Source organism: Thermobia domestica, chromosome 17, assembly GCF_964235325.1.
Source record: "Thermobia domestica chromosome 17, izTheDome1.hap1.1, whole genome shotgun sequence".
NCBI lineage: Eukaryota > Metazoa > Arthropoda > Insecta > Zygentoma > Lepismatidae > Thermobia > Thermobia domestica.
In genome coordinates, this window is record NC_137470.1 from 72,463,092 (window position 1) to 72,481,357 (window position 18,266).

The following is an 18,266-nucleotide window of genomic DNA, read 5'->3' on the forward strand; positions in this document are numbered from 1 at the left end:
TATATATATATATATATATATATATATATATATATATATATATATACCAGAGAGAGAGAGAGAAGAAAGAAATTCAGTATCGAACGTTTTAAGTTCGTTGAAAACACCTTCTTGACACATAGTTTGTCTTAGCGGTATGATTTATTTAGAATGTTATCCCTGTAATATTTAAGCAACATAAACTTACATACTATTTAATTTTACGACAATAACAAGACAATGGTTAGCGTACGTGTCTGTCGTCAGAGACTGCGACCTCCATTTCCGATGGAAGCTCATTTGTTTCGGGTGGCACCGTATTCCCTCAGTTATCTCCCACTGGCTGCCACCTCTCCTGATATTTCGATAAATTCTTGGGACGGAAGACTTTGCTTGATGATGGGACGGTCCAACGTGTGGTTGGGAATTTCTTCGCGTCGCGGACTGCAGATTTCTTTCCTAATGAAATCCAGTCGTTGGCTGACTGATGGAAAAAAAGTGTGTTGTTGCAAACAATGACTGTTTTGATTAATAAGGAGTTGATAAACTGCTTTTTAATTTTTTTTAAACTTCTTTGGGCTTTGCAAATGAAGCACTTGGGGTGGATATTTCATTCACACTAATGTAATATTTTGAATATCGAAACTCAGAAAGGAATCTGAGTAATTGTGATAATAAGTTTAGTATACTAACTTGCGTATGTACTTTTTTCAAAATAACCAGGGGCACGGTGGCTCAGTGATAGAGCGTTTATCTCTAGTGCGTGGGGTCCCTGGTTCCATCCCCGGCAAAGTAAGTTTGTGATGGACAACATCGAGATCCTGGGTTTTCCGGGGTTCTCCCGTTTCCTCCCACTTTCTCATTCCACCAATTCTTCCACCATCATTCACTTGCTTTAATCATTTCTTCCTTAGCCTAACAGGCATAATCGTGGGACGTTAAACTGAAAGATTTTTTTTTTTTTTTTAGAATAACCATTTTGCTGAAGAAACTAGAAATGTTACTGATAAGATGGTTCGACACTTAGATATATGGACGTATATCAAATGTTCTTTATACATAGTTTTTTTTCTTTGTTTAAATATAAGTTACGCTGTTCTTAAGTATAGATAATGTCTTATTTCCATAGGTGTGATTGGGGGTCTTTGCAGTAACAAAGCAAATTAGTTTATAAATCAGTGTAAGTTCAGAGCTTTGTATTGGGCTTCAATATGTACAAGTAATTGCGCTTGTGCAATAGCAAGGAAAGCGAACTGGTATTAATTAACAGAGTGCTTATTCACGACAATTTGACTTTCTGCGGTTTTACAACCAGACCATTACTTTTATCTTGTTTCTCTTAAACAGGAATCCGTATTGAAGCTATCAAACATATTTAACTTGTCAGCGCAAAGTTCGATAAAAGGAAAATCAACCCCCACACAACAGAGGAATATTTGTGTCGTTCTTGGTTGTATAGCAGAGAAGCTCGCAGGACCTAGTAGTATAGCCATATTAACTCAAGGAACTTTGGATTATTTGATAGCGAATCTTGTAAGTATTGCATTTTATATTTTACCTACTATAGATCTAATATGTGATAAGTAGTGAGACTGTGCATTGTTGAAGCGAGCGATCATCCTGCTGATGACTTTCAAACCCAAACTGTAGGAGTAAGTTTAGCCCAGACTATAGGAGTAAGTTTCTAATGTTCGACAACACATGTATAATATTCTATACAAACTTGAGTGAGTTCAGTAAATATTCCAGAACATATGTAAAATTGGGGAGAACGCGCTCCCTTATTACTGGCCCATTTCAGCTGGAAGCAATTAAAACGATGGAAAGTTTCAAATAGAAATTAGATAGTATTGGACAAAATTGTGTTTTTTACGAAGGTTATCATAGAATTTATATTGTAAATTTTCCAAGACGTGTTAAGTGAGTCCTGATTTTTGATTGATTTCAACCACAAGCGTGGAAGTTATGCCAACATCTCAATAAACACATACATCATATTGTGTTAAAATCGAATAATATTTACATAAATCATGCATATACATAAATAGCCTCTTCATCCGCATGTTCTCGCATGCCCTCTTAGTCATGAATACTGCTACCACATTCTCAGGTGGTTGGTGAGAGTCTGTGAAGTGGATAGTCAGTGGACGTCTTCCTCCGTCCAAGATGGACGTGGACCCATCCCGGTCTACTGTTCTGTGCGTCCAGTGTTTGCGCTATTAGTAGCGCGGAGTCTGAAAAAAATAAGTACAAATAATAATAATAATAATATAAAAGAAAGGTAATCCAAAAGGAAAGGTAAAATCCAAAAACAAAGCTAAAATCCTTAAATTAAATAATAAAAACATCCGAACTTTTTGTTTCATTGTGGGCTGGTAGGGATCTATCTTCTTGTTTGGCCAAGTTCTTTCTTTTGCTTTGTTTCTTTGCTTTCTTCCTTTTCCCGGGACCATTTGTTTTTTGTCGACAGAAACGGGTTTCTTGAACTCCCATTTATCTTGACCGCGTCAACCCCACGCTGATTCTGCTGTGAGGACGTGTCACTGCAATTACTAGGGGAGTATCGTAAATTCTCGTCGTAAGTCCCTCGGTGTGAAGTTGCGGCGTTCACCTACATTTTTCTATTTATAACTGTTTCATTCGTTTTCCACGCGATCTTTCCTCTGTCATGTGTGCCACAAGTTCTGTACGGATTGTTCTCAGCGCTGGGGAAAAATCTTCATGAATTATAGCAGGACTCCTGCGAGATTGATACGTAATGTTTCACTTTTCCTTTTGTATGATCAAACTTTACTATTATAGGTGCACTGTCCTTCGCATAATTTGTGAGCTCTCTCTATATCACGGATTGTAGTCTACTGTCAGCTGTTCTCCACGGAAAGTTTTCTGTATCATCCCAAATTTCTGTATCTTGACCCTGAATGTTTCTGAATATTAAATTATTTCTTCGAGAATGCTTCTGCAATTTATCTATCGTAATTCTGTTTAGTTATATCTACTGCTTTAGTAGTTTGTTTTCTTGTAAATCACAAACTTCTTTGAAACGTTGTGTAGGTCCTTGTTGATGTAATTTCACGTCTTCACAGAGTTCCAGTTATCTTTAGTCTGTAACTTTTATTTCTTTGAAGAGATCAGAAAGGGATTTTCGGTCTGGGTTTCGTTCTACACCACCGATGACTAACAGAGCTGTCATGAGTAACCCTATGAACATTGCCAAGCATGATAGTGTTTTAGAATGTTTCATTCTCAGTTTGCCACACTTCACTCGCGAATTGTTGAAGGGATTAATTCGGGATATCCAGTACTTCACGCCAATACCCGTTTTTTTTTTTTCTACCTCGCTGAAAAAGCAAAAGAAAAACATAAATTCTTGAAAAACCTCAACTCAAGAAGCACTCGTATTATGTGTACCGATTCAGAAGAACCCTCCAATATTGCTGCAAATGAATGTGGTATTCGAACTCTGTGCATCAAAGTCGTCAATGTATGAGGGTTCGTGTCTGTATGTCAAACAATTCAAAAAGAAAAGTTGTTTCTTCCTTGTGTATATGCAATATTATATTTGTCTTCCACGCTTACCAGTAAATTTTTCAGCATTCGTGCAAGTGAATAAGATATTTATGTATTATGTATGAAGAAAAACCTTAAGTAGTGTATCCGATTTACGGTTCCAAGACCTTTTTTTAGCCGAGTGTAATTTGTGCTTTAACCAGCATTTATTTTGTCGTGACATTTCTTGTTTTCTCTGAGAAAACCAGAAGCTAAATCATTAATTTTCTTTTTTCTTTTTTTCAACGAACAATGTACTTCTCTATTGAAGAGACCAGTGAGATATTTCCCAGATCTTTTGCTGCGGACGAACTCTTGATAAGACGTGACATAGTGTGGGAACAGTAACGTCTTGTGAATTCCAAACCGCAACTGGGCAGAAAGACATATTCAGAATTGCCAATTTATTATTATTTTTCGAACTTCTTTTTGTGTGTGTTTGTGTACCGTCAACTAAAAAGATTTAATCAACTCCTCACATTTTTCATTTAAGCTAGTTGGATATATTTATTGGAGACTAGAAACCATGAGAAATATTTGTTGGCTATATTCTCAAATAGGCAGAAGCTCGTAGTGAATTTCATTGTTGCTTCAAACTGAGCATATCAGCCTAAGGACAATTGTTGCATATTTATATGTAGATTTTCATACATCTGCTAGTAACTACTTAAAAAGGCTACTACCAACACCAGGAATTTCCAGTTTTACTGATAACGCGCAGATCCAACATTGAGAAACTTTGTACCCCTTTACAGTAACCTCATTAGAAGTTGAATCCTTTCTTGTGTTGTTCGCCGCTGCATGGTGTGAGATCGTTGTCAGGCTGGTTTTAGAGAGTTGTAGTAGTCCAGCCACTCATCTTGAAGCTGCTTTGAGGTCTAGTAGAATTATTATGGTAGGGAGTGGAATTCAGCGTAGTCTTGGATAATTCTATCTGCGCCAGTGATCTCTGAGTTACTCCCTCTCACTTGTTAAGTAAATATCAGTGCGTGTAAGAGATATCAATTCAGTGTGAGAACACCAGCGAAATGGCATAATAACAATGGTAAAATTTTAAGTGTTTTAATCATTCATACATTTTAATATAGCGCTTAATGCGCGCAAGTCTTCATGTTATATTTTCATATATCCCCTCTTTTTTTTTTTTTTTTTTTTTTTTTTTTTTTTTTTTTTTTTTTTTTTAAAGAAATAATAAATATTCAGTATCCGGATAACGTATTCGAATTTCTTTTATATGGTTATTGACATTTCGTTCGCTTTCTACATCGTTGCATATACGACATTTACCAGTTTCGGGACAAAAGGATTTTAACTTCCCATATTTAACATTTACATTTACAGTGTTTTCCTGTGTACTAAGAATATTGAAAATGACCAATTTTCCGACCACTCAGCGTACTTGGAGAATGTTTTTTCTTTCATTTTAACATACTAGATTCCCGAACAGAGGTTACCTTGGCCAAGGTATGTAATAATTACTATTCGAGGACAGATCGCAATTTTAGCCTTACCACGAATAACTGAGTTCGATCCTTACGTAGCATTATTATTTCAAGTACTGAGAACTAGTAAGCGATTAACTAACTCAATGGTTTATGGAACTCGGAGGTTCAATGCCGCGTTCACCAAAGTTCTCCATTGACTTATGTCCTTCTCAACTGGATCCAGTTTCTACTTTATATTCCTATTTCTGCGAAATCCATCTTAATATTGTCCTCCCATCTGCGCCTAAGTCTTTCAAATGGTCATTTTCCGATTGGACTTCCAGTTAAAACTTTGAAGGCGTTCCTTCTTTATTCCATTCTGTCTACGTGACCTGCCCATCTGAGGCTCCTAGACTTGATGACCCAAACAGTGTTTGGTGAACGGTATAAATTCCGCCATTCCCAATTCGTGTTCCTCTTAGGCCCGAATATTTATCTCAGGATTTTATTCTCAAATACTTTCAGTCTGCGTTCTTTCCTCAGAGTAAGTGACCATGTTTCGCAACCATACAGTACAAGATGCATGATTATCGTTTTATATATTTTAAGCTTCAAATTCCTCGACAAGAATTCGCGATGACAAAAGGTTTTGAACTGAATAATAACACGAATTTCCTGCTTTTAGTCCACATTCAATTTCTTTCTTGAATACAATTCTGGTTTGTTAACATTGATCCTAGATATTTGAAAATACCTCCTTTGTCGAAAGTATTATTTGATATTTTAACGCATCCATAATTTGCCATATTACGATCCCGACGAAGTTCCACGTATTTAGTTTTCTCTGCATTTACTTTTAAACCCATGTCCCTGTAACAAAACCTCTGAATTTCTTTCTATTTTTCTCCTATCATCTCCTATTATACTTCATATTTACATAATCAACTTTACAAGCAGTGACGATAGCAAATGTCGTGCCTCTATATGCAACGGTTTCAAAGTAAATTTTTCTCCTACCTCAACGTGTAAGGAGTAGAATTTCCGTAATTAGTTCAAGTTAGTGCGATATTTATATTCTTTATATCAAGATACTGTATATAGAAAATTTGTTCGTTTTAGTACCAAATTTGAAAAAATTCTTTTCTCCTGCACCCAGCATTCATCAAAATGAATGTGATATTGTTTATGTACCCCTGTACTTCCTCCCTCTAAAAAAGAAGAAAAAACTCATGTCTGTACAACGATTCAAACGACACATTTAAATGTTCGTTCGAGGTGACTTTTTTTTTTAATTCCTGGTAATAAATGCGATATACATATTACTGTATCAGAAATCACTTATGTCCAAAGTTTGTACTTCTATCAACTGTCGAAGAAAAATCCCTTTCTTGTCTGGTATCCATCTTCTTCCATTTGGGGTGGAATTCCAAAAATTAGTATTAATGAATGAAATTTTGTATTTTTTGTTTCAGAACACATCATATACAAAAGCTCTTGTTTATTTATGTCCAATTGTTTAGAAAAAAAAAAAAGTCTCCCTTCTCTATATTCAGTTTTCTTCTCCCAACCCCTTTGAGTTGGAATTCGTCAAATTCGTGTAGACGAATGCTACACTTGTCTGCTGTGCATTGAAAAGCCATCATGTACCAAGCTTCAATACCGATACATATAAGCTTCAGAAACGCCTAAGCCGTGCTTTCGCTATATTTAATTTGTGTAAGTGAACATGTGTTTTATTCGGTGTACCGAAGAGCTCTCATAAACCATATTTCTTACAATTTGGTAAGTGGTTAGAAATCAACATATGATAACATTTTACGTGTAATAATATATTTTTCACTCTGTTTCGCCATTTATGTTGTTAGACATTTCATGGAGTCAAAGTATAATAGTGGCTTGTAACCATCCGGAAAGTAAGACTACTCAATGATGAAAAAATTATCAAAATCATAGATTACTTTAAACACACACTAACACTGTCTGTATAATATAGTCTAATATAATAATAGATGTTAATTTCAGTTATTTCGTTACTATATATTCTTCTTTTGTTTTTTACAGAGTGAAGATATCCACCCGTTTGTCATACTTTTTTCCCTGATTGCCTTAGAGAAGTTTGCTCAGACGAGTAAGAATTTCATTTATATTTTTTTCTATACAATAAGTTAGTAGTTACATAACTAGGTCATTCAGGAATTAGTTTTCCTAGGTCATTCGAGAATTCGCTATATATATATAATATGAATCTGTGCTCAAAAGTGGATAGTTTCGGAGTTATAGGATGCCGAAAACGTGAAATAAGTGAACTTTTAAAAGTTCATAGCTCCACTACTACGGAACCTATCGTAGTCGGGTCAAGACATCACTGAGGAACTGCAGGGTTTTCACATTCTGGAAAGTCAGGGAAATGAGAACATGTCAGGAAAATCATGCATTTTGCGTAAAATGTCATGGAAAGTCAGTGAACGTAAATGTGCAAGTGTAACATTCTCTTTTCAATCTAACATTGTTTCCTCTCTGTCAGTACAGATTGACAAGTGAAGAGGACCACAATGATACAGCATTCCCATAATGACAGTGATGCAGTGTTATTTCGTGATGAGGGAGTGAGGTTGCACTTTCTTCATTACACGATTTCAATCATTTCTCTTCATCATCGACTACTTTAGACTAGACGGCATAACCGTGGAACGTAAAACATGAAGATTTCATTTCATTTCATTTAGGACTGATAGTAATAGGTCTCAGGAAAAGTTGGCAATATATTCTCGACGGCATGTTATATTGCTTTTTATTGTTTTTTCAAGCAAAAAAAGAAAGAAAGAAAGAAAAGAAAAGAAAGAAAAAAGTCTAATTTGCAATGTCAAGTTATGTGGTACTGTATCATACATATATTATTATGTACTTACATGATAAATTTTGTGTAAATAACAGTTACTCATATTGAACACAACAAATATATAAATAGCGATTAAAGGAGTATGTTGGACAGGTATATAGGGATGGAGGAGGCCGTTAAAAAAGTGTCTGATAGAACTTAGCCCATATCTTTCCATTTATATTCAAAAATTTGTCAGGGAAATCGATCTTCACTTTTTTGTGGGAACCCTGTGGTATGTGAGCTGTCCACATATCCATATCTGAGAACCTCCTTTACTAGCACAATTATTTTTAGAGAGGCTGTTTGGGAGTACTTGATCACTCTCCACCTACCTCTCTAAAAATTGGTGTGCAAGTACTGGAGCATTCTTATATATGGATATTTGAATAGTTCACAAACCAGTTCCTCAGTGATGTCTTGACCCGACTACGATAGGTCCAATGGTAGGGGAGCTATGAACTTTTAAAATTAGGTTGTTTCAAGTTTTTGACATCTTATAACTCCGAAACTATCCACTTATGAGCACAGGTCCATATGAACTTTCTTATTTTGATGTGTGGAATCTGTTCCCAAAATATTGTGACACATTCATGTGACCTATATATAATATATATATATATCAAAATATAATATAATTTCCTTTCTTTTTTGTGGTGATTATGTTGTCTATGGAAGTTGAAATATAGGTGTCTGACATTTCGTCGTCGTTTGCAACAAAATAAGTTGGTAAATCAACGATCTATTTCAGGAGTGTTTCTAAATTGATAAGTAAGTTGAGAATTTTATTCCAATGTTGGAATATTATCTTCAAGAATTTAATCTTTCACAAGGTTATACAAAAGGCAAAAAGTATAGTTGTATAATCGATAAAAAATTGACAACTCATCCAATGATATGTTTTTGTTACGTGTCTTCTGCTAAAATGACTACGTCAGACGGAAAATGTGAAACAATTGAGTATAGCTAAAGGTTGCCTATTTGTCCTTGGTGTTTCTCTCTTCCGTTAAAGGATTTGGATCTTACCCATTGAGTGAAGGTGATTGCCTACAGTATCATCAAACAATCCAATCTGATGAGGGAATTGCCTACAGTATCATCAGACAATCCAATCTGATGAGGGAATTCCATAATGAATTGACTTGGAGCTCGCTATTAAACTGAATATGTTGGCCGAAACGTAGAGAATCACTTAGGTGAAACTTCTTTTCCTTCAGGCGTGAAAACTATTTTTGTACAGTTCTTTCAGCAACGCATCCTCTGTAGACAGCAACAATGTATCAAACAGTGCAGCACTTTTGGAACCTTAAATGAAATGAAATGATCTTTTCTCCGCTCTCGCACCGGAAATCGAATACCACGTGCACCAAAGATAAACGCACTAGCCACTAGACCAGTAGGGACGGCTGGAACCTTAAGTCAAAGCAAAAAGAAACAAGTGCAGAACTGGTACGAACCTGTCTGAATTATAACGGAATTGTCCAGATATATCATCATACGTTCAGTATTAAATTTCAAATCAGGGCCGGCCTTAAGCCGATTGGACCGATTTCTCCCAACCGGGCCCCGCGCTATTGCAATCTACTTCACTGACCAGTCTAATCTATTTTCCAGTGCTGTTTTAACGGCATATTAGGCCCCAGAGCAAATAAGTGTGTTGTGGTCCCTATGACTAAATTTTGCTCCTAATGCATATATTATAATTAATACATGCCATTCTGATCGCGGGGCCCCCGACAAAGTGGCTATGGTACCGTTAAGATGGCTCTGCTACTCTCGGTTTTCAAGTATACTCTACAACATATTGCAATACAGGTACATCCATGGACTTCACAAGGGAGGGTATGGTCTCTCACCAGGGTTGGCAAAACCAAGGTTTTTATTGAAAAAAAAAAGTATTTTGGTTTAAACCCGGTTTTTTTTGTTTAAACCTTTTTTTTTTTTTTTTTTTTTTTTTGTTTTTGTTTAAATAATTTGCTCTATGTATTTATATCACATATGGACAGAAATAAGTTTGTTTCTTCTTGGTGTTATTATGTAACAACCATGTTATGCTGGATGGGGTCACAGAAGCTTAAAGCGGAATCCAAACGGTTTTTCGGCTTACATCCAAGAAAAATTGTCCTCTGTTTGAACTCGAAATCAAGACTAATTGGGCATAAATGCGATGCGTCTGCCGACTCACTCACAAAGGACTCCTGATAAAAAATACGGTGTACTAATCTTTACGTACTTGTTAATATAATTGTCAAGAGTCATTTCAGAAGGACAGAAAGATATACAGTTGCAGAAGTGAAACCATTGTACAGAATTACATATGGACAATTTCAAAATACTGCAGAGTACAGAAGAACTAATTTAGTCCAAGTTAGTTCACTACGACTTTTATTAGTTCAAGTTAAAGAAATACGACGACTTAATTTGCATATCAGTAAGAAAAGTGAATAAAGATACGAATTATTTGAGTCCACTTTGGCTCTGACCAATTTATACATAAATAGATACCAAAAATACTTCTGATTTCAATAAATGCCTCTCGTGAGGTTTGTATGACCTCCCTCCCAAAAAAAGTATGGCATTTCGATGTATTTTATCAATAGTAAACATTATTAAAACGAAACAATATTTAGAACTTTCTTCGAATGCAATTGCATAACAATAATAATAAACTATAAAAAATTACAAAAGAAACATTCATAAACTTATTTTTTTAAAAAAAGTTGTTTTTGTAGTTTAATATCTTTGAGTAATGAATGGGGAATTTAGGTCTGAATATAATACCATAAGATACGGGAGTGAAACGTGATAACCCACAAATGTGTGTTCATCAAGATTTTACGAACACTTACCTCCTTACAAACATTTTTCGTTTTTTGGTTTAAACTTTTTTTTTTTTTTTTTTTTTTTTTTTAGCTGGTTTAAACCAGCCAACCCTGCCCCTCACTAACAAGTAAATGAATATTTTGTAATAAGCTTCCGAGCATAAGCAAATATTTTCTGAATTTAATGCTGCAGTGTATTCTTATTATTTTTACGTTTACAACTTCTGTTGTAAAAATAAATATTATGTCCAGGAAGTATTCTGCACACCCCGACACCCCTAATACTCTCCAAATTTCATTACACCCCCTGGGCGTAAAAATATTGTTTTCTTGGAGTTCGTGTAAAAATGTATATCATTGTTCAGGGTGCATATCCTCTTTTATTTTCAACACCCCACTAAGTAAAAGTTTTTACTGTTTGTCATGTGATACTACCGTGAATACCGAGATGATATCAAATAAATCAGCCTCAGTGCGACTTCTTTGCATATTCTTTTTCTTATCACAGCTATATTAAAAATACAAAACCAGAGGACGGACTTTGTCCTCTCCTACGAAAAATCCCGTGGATGTATTTTTTTTAAAAAAAATCAAGTCAGGAAAACCGAATATATATTAGTACATACTAAATAGGTGGCTGCTTATAAAGGTTTGTCCTCTAACTCGAATAATCCAATGGAAAATATGTAATCCATCTTCCATCAGTTAAGGTTTGTGATCGTATCATCACCATTTCATTTTGTTGCAGTCGATAACGACTTTAAGCTGATTATACCTTTTGAAAGTATCTGCCTGCGATGTTCTGACTAGCGTACATTAGGTTTCCCTAACTTGAATTCTTTTCAGAAAGATACAGCTGTTAAGGAATCTTTGAACCAACGAATTCATATCAATGTGCACTTCATTATGTCTTACAAATATAAACTTATGGAAACACAGACTTCACCATTGCACTTCCCGTAAAATTCTAGCCGAATTTGATATATTACATGACCCCGTTCCTATTTAAAGGAGTCGAGCGAGATACAAAATGACCGACTTCAAGATGGCGGCTGTGATAAGCGTATCCTCAAATGGATGTCTACTGCCTCACGGTGTCGGTTAATGTGTTTTTGTTTTTCATCCCTTACCTGCTTATTCTGATCAATCAGACTTTTGGCCACCGCGTCCGTCTTTATGGACGAAAGCACTTTAAATTTTGCTTACGCTCGTTTCTTGATATTCTACACTTTTCTGACAAGTTTGGTCAAGATACTAGATTTCGGCATCGATAAGTTTACTGTTAAGAGAAGAAAACTATGAAATCTAGTGCAGAATCTTTTTGAAAAATTGCGAGGCACAAGGGTGAAATATGTATTTTAATATTCATTCACTGTATGCATTTTCATTTGAGTTATTTTTCTGAAAGATTGGCTACTATAAGCAATAAATAGGGTGAGCGTTTTTACCAGAACATTTGCAGATAGATATATGTAGCTTTTACAGACAGGTTAGTTGAAGAACTGGGGCCCCGCAAAATTTTCCCAATCGGACTCCGCACTACCTAAGGCCGGCCCTGTTTCAAATATTAATCAAAGAGTTTTTTTTAAAATCAAATTTCGGAATCAGTTTCAAATCAACATCCGTGATACGAATTATCTAAGTGTTGTGTATTCATTGTTTTTACAATCAGTAGAAAGAAAGCCTTGCAGTATCGTGTATTTACTGATGAGAGTATTTTGTTGGGATGGGAAATCGAATAAAAATTGTCAGACTACGTACTTTACTTTAAGGATCTGAAAAAGAGGGGCTTGGTTGCTTTCGAGGTTGTAGAAGATGAATTTGATATAATTAGAAATATGTAGATTTTGACATAGTTATTTTCACCAAAAATAAACAAATAAATAAAAAATAAATAATTAGAAACAAAATAAAGGTTAATCATAACTCATTCAATATCTTACATTCGGATTTTATACTCGGTTTAGTACATGCTAGAGTGATAAATAGCATTCAGGAGTTGAAGACTATTCTTCAGTGCCGTGCCTTGGGGGAGGGGCGAGCGGGGCGAGAACCTCGGGCGCCGAAGTAATGGGCGCAAAATTGAGGAGGAAGTGATCGTATAGTGTTGCTCATGTTAGGTAATTGCATGTACACATATATAAAATGTAAGGAAAATGTAATAAGTGCTCAAAATCAAGGAAAAGCAGGGTTTATTTTTGAAAAGTTTCTTAAGCTTCGCGGCAACCGTGGTGGCGCTTCGCTGCTAGTTCGTCGACCTCACTCATATGTATGCGGGTGCCATCGTATACTCTTGCCCCGAGTGCTGATTTTCCACGGCACGGCACTGCTGTTCTGTCTGTCTTACATGCAGTAAACTGTCTGTGCGTAGGTAATTGAACTGTAAATATAAGCCTCTTGAAATCATGAAATTGTCATTATGAAAGCTCTTAGTGCTCTTATTTTGTTGTGATATAACCTATTAAACTGTCGACACTTTAAGAACTGCTGGTTTGGAAATAGTGCTAAATTGTAAATGATTTTTTCTACAGGTGAAAACAAAATTACAATCAAGAAGCGGTTAATGTGCGAGACAAAGAATCCTCTTGTTCGGCTAGAAGAGTGGGTGGATTCGAAAGATTTCGTGAAGAGACAAGTGGGCTTTTGTTCACAGTGGTGTTTAGATAATTTGTGTAAGTATTTTGTCTAAATGTTACATCCTAAGTTTCTTCTTCAAGCATTATATATTTCTATGGAAATTCCTTACCATAAAGACATGATACTTTCGTGCCACACGTTCGATATACTTTGCTTTCAGTTTGTAAACATTATAGAAGATACATAACATGTAGTAGTTATTTGGACGTATTAAAATCAATGGTACTACGTTTTTGTTTCTCATAGAGATTTATAAATTACTAGCTGAAATACCCATTCTTCGCATGGGTCAGATAAAATATCTATGTAAACAAACTGAACAACGAAAAGGAAAAAAAAAATGTAGGTCATTTTCTGCTACTTTCACATAGTGTTGTAAATAGAAAAAAAAAACCGTTCGTATTTTTTCAGAAATGTACGTTTTTTTTTTTTTTTAGAAAAAGTACATTTCCTCTCGTTTTTTTCAAATAGTCATTTGTAATGCATCTTACGTCTATTTAAGTATGAAATATTTTTATATACGTGTAATCACCGTAAAATGCAACATAAATTAAACGCTAGATACTGATACGCTACAAATATTTTACAATTTATGTGAATAGTATACCTACTAACAATTCGGGTTTCAGCAGTTTTCATCAATATCAAATAGGAAATAAAAGTAGAAATGAAATTTTGTTTTTTCGTTAAAACAGGCCTCTAATAAGTACGAAAATAATGTCACGAACAGTATAAAATTCAAATAACTTGTCTAAAGGTAAAAACTAATACTAATTTGCCTAATAGTATTTTTCTAAATATCATATATAAATAATTTGTCGAGTAGATATATATAATATGCAGAGTCGGCTCTACCATATATGCAACACGTGCATTTGCATGGAACTGGCAAGTTTGGAGAGTGCGGTAAACAGACTTCATGATGATGGTAGTTACATTTACTAAGCTGACCTATTTGACTACTACATTCATAAATTATGTTTAGGTTGCATTAGTTTAAGATCACATGGACAATGCTAAAGCAAATGGTCGAATAAATCCGAGCACAAATTGCTTGATTGTTGTCAAATGCAAGAATTCAATTCTCGAATACTAGCGAATATCTGTTCCATTTAGTAAGTTATCACAGTTTTGATATGACAACTAGTCTTGTTTTTGTCAGAAACAAGTTCCTTATCATTGAAAATAAAATCAAGTTTTTAAAGAAATGTTAACAGATGTAGAAGAAAAATCAAGAAATAAAGATAAAAGAGCTAGTTGCACTGAAATTGCAAATAGATATATTGAGATTGAAGCTCGATATTGAATTCTGTAAAAAGGATTACCATCTTTCCTCTGCTGGTGTGTTTGCTTTATCTTTCACTAACATAATAGATTAATATTTAAAGAAAAAACAACATACACAATGAGATTGTATTTTTAGTAAGTATTTAAGCCTTTTTGAGTGCGACTGCACTTACCCACCCCTTCGCTGTTCATACTTAAAACCATGAAGATTTGTTCTTTCTGGAGAAAGGGGGAAGCGGCAAATTATGCCATTGCATGGGGGCGACAAATTGCTTAGGGCCGGCCCTGATGAAATGTATATACAATACATGAATATAGGATGACACAATTTGAAGTAATGCAGGGTGTTTCAAAATTAATATTATGGTTTTGAAACTTTGTAGTATCTATTACAATTAACTTACAATTATACATATTATATCAAATGAAAGAGCAACTCAGTTTTGTACGCACGCATGGACATGCATTGTTTCTTCTGTCTGCGTTAGAAAGAGCAAGTAGCAAAGATAGAGACTAGAGAGCGGAAAGCTTTTTGTGTTGCAAAGACTGGATCTGTAGCTACAGTCCAACCGTCTGTGTGAAGAATATTAAGGAGACGCTTGCAACTACGTCCTTATCGTTTGTAGTTGCTGCAGGTCTAAAGCCTACATACAGACTACGATTTACGTGCCAATTTCGCAAGTGAAATATTGCTGCATAACAATAAAGATTTTCTGGATCGTGTCGTCTTCAGTGATAAATCGACATTTCACTTAGGAGATAATGTGAACACTCATAATGTTCACATCTGACGGTAAGCAAATCCTCAGGAGATGGTACAATTGAAACGAGACTCCCCTACATTGAATTTGTTTTGTGCCATATGCTGGAAAGTTTATGGGCCTTTCTCGCCTATCGACTATATGTGTGCCGTGTGACGAATGAGTCTCACATCGAACACTTGTGGCAAAGACTGTTAGAGGTGCTCGTTTACTTGATGTATTGTTTATAATTGTACGTAAAATGTAATAAGTACTACGAAGACTTAAAACCCCGATATTCATTTTGAAACACCCTGCTTTTCTCACCAACAGTGTTGGAACTAAGATGTAAAAAGGAGAGAAAATTTTCCTTATAAAGTTGTTCTTTACAACAAAGATATTATTATCAGTCGAGACTATAACTACTACAACAACAGGGGTAAAAAAAATGTAATCAAATGTACACTCGTAACCCTTTCGGACCCAGGTGGCCGAAGTGGCACACACGGGTGTGTCACTTTTTTAATCCGCTCCTGTGTGGACACAAATTAAGATATTGGGATATTATTTTTGCCAAATATGGTTGGACCATAGTTTATCATATTAATTTCTTTTTCTTCTGGGTGTCGAACTTCCTTCCCAAATTTCACTCCAGTCAAAAATTCGAGAATTTTCGAATTTCCTTTACTTCTTTTTTCCCTGTAGCTTCCTTCGTTGTAGAGAAACTTCCTTAAGACTTGCCAGGCAGATACCTCAGATGGATACCTAATTGTTGACATCAATTGGATGGGCCTGCGCACAGTGTTGCCAATTAGGGAAATTAAAAATTCCCTAAATTTGGGCAAAAAATTCGAAATTTTTGTTTATAAATCCGTACCTATACGTCCGAGTGCAAGTCAATTTTCGCCAGTCGAACCTTTGTCTTTACTGAACAAACGCGGGTACAGATCGTTACAATGGGGGGCGCATGGAAAATTCGTATTTAGGTTCTAAACCTTGATTTTTATAGTTTTGCTCTAATTTTGTGTTTACCGTAATATATTTTTGGTAATTAGAAGGTTTTTACCTTAAATATAGCCAGAATACTTGTAGGATATATTAGTGGTGTACCAATGTTTAATATAAGATAGTTTGCGTCTGTCTGATAGCAGTGCTGCCAGCTACAGAAAATTTTAATTCCAGATTTTAGGGGGAAATTTTGGAAAACTTCCTTTTTTGTTTCTATTATTTTCCTCTTGTTGATTGCATTCAAACAAACGTACCAGTATCTAAAAGCCTCGTTCTTAGCCTACACAGTGCACCATAAAAAGTTTCACTAGAATAATTAGGGGAAGTACAGTTGAGGTATATAATAAACCATATTGTGCAAATGGTAAGAAAATAGTGAATTTCTGAGGTAGAATGCGATTTTTTTAAAAAATTTCATGCTCACTTTGTTAGATATCGCCATGATACTTGTAGGGTATATTCTTGGGGTACCAAGGTTTATTTTCAGATTGTTTTCGTTTGTCTGATGTCAGTGTTTCCAGCCAAAACAATTAATTCCCGATTTTAGGTGAAAAATTCGGAAAATTTCCCTTTTCCCCTCTAGCATTTTCCTCTTGGTGGCCACATTGAAACAAACGTACCAATACCTGAAAGCTTTCTGTTTGGCCTACAGAACGCACCATAAAAAGTTTCAATAGGATAATTAGAGAAGCTGTAGCCCCAACATATCTGTTGATTTTTGCTTCTGAGGCGTGAGATGCGTCAAAATTTCATGTCTATGATGACAGAGAATTTTTTTTCCATCTTTGAATGGAAGTCAGCGACTTCAGAATTTCACTGTACCTTGTCAGCGTACCAAAGATTTTTTTTAGGTAACTTGAACCCGTATGGCAGCAGTGGTGCTAGACAAAAAAAAAAAAAAAAAAAAAAAAATCGGTTAGGGATTTTTACTGTAAATTTTCACCCATACATTCCCTCAATAATTTCCCACCCGTTAACAACACTGCAATGCAACTTACATCAAAAAATAGCCACATCCATTTTCTAAAAAACAAGGCCTTAACCATATCAATCGAATAAATGGTTTTTGAGCAATAAATCACTAACTGAAAATATAGGAAAACGACAAAAATGACCTGGGTCCGAAAGGAATAATTACACAATTTTGCTCGTGTAGGTACAAAGAAACAAACGATTTGTAAGTTACGAGGGCTTCAACTCAAGTTCTGTTGATTATTTCAATAATCTGCAACAATAAATCAATAAATAATAGTGGGGGGCGCGGTGGCTCAGCGGTAGAGCGTTCACCTCCGGTGCTTGGGGTCACTGGTTCGATCTCAGCTCGCGCCGTGTGGACTTTGTGGAGGACAAACACCATGCTCGTGGGTTTTCTCGGGGTTCTTCCGTTTCCTCCCACTTTCTTCATTCCACAGTTTCATTCATTTTTCATAATCACAGTCTCCTTTAGCCTAACCGGCATAACCGTGGAACGTAAAACTGAAAGATTTCATTTCATTTTCAATAAATAATAGTTGCCAGAAAAAAAACAGACATTTGAAAAAGAACATGAAAAAGAACGATTTTTATTGAAAAAAAAAAACTTCACAAAAAAAACGTATTTTTACAACAATACTTTCACATATCCCGGTAAATGCCCCTTGAGAACCCATGGTTCGAAATAAAAAAAAAAAAAAAAAAACTCTGGCCCCCAGGCGATGACTAATATCGGTTATTTTAGATTATTTTTACATGTCTCGGATTCCCTCCGTAGCAGGTGACCCCCGGCTCGCGTAAAATGGTAGCTGAAAAATGAAATGAAATCTTTCACTTTTACGTCCACGGTTATGGGAGAAGACGGTGAGTATGAGAAACGGATGAAATGCTGGAATGAAGAAAGTTGTATCCCCCCCTTCCCCGGTGACCCCCGGCCCGCAGGCGAATGGGGTTAATTTGGAAGTTAATG

The 18,266-nt window shown here is 35.5% G+C and overlaps 1 protein-coding gene across 3 annotated transcripts in view; it reads left to right on the top strand.

The window, feature by feature from the left end:
- Nucleotides 1–18,266, top strand: part of LOC145673723 (RING finger and SPRY domain-containing protein 1-like) — a 124,250-nt gene that overhangs the window by 63,497 nt on the left and 42,487 nt on the right. For all 3 annotated transcript variants that reach the window (XM_081743436.1, XM_081743435.1, XM_081743434.1), the window contains exons 5-7: nt 1,327–1,512; nt 7,014–7,080; nt 13,184–13,324. In XM_081743436.1, the coding sequence (XP_081599562.1) occupies nt 1,327–1,512; nt 7,014–7,080; nt 13,184–13,324 (394 nt within the window). The remainder of the gene's footprint in view (nt 1–1,326; nt 1,513–7,013; nt 7,081–13,183; nt 13,325–18,266) is intronic.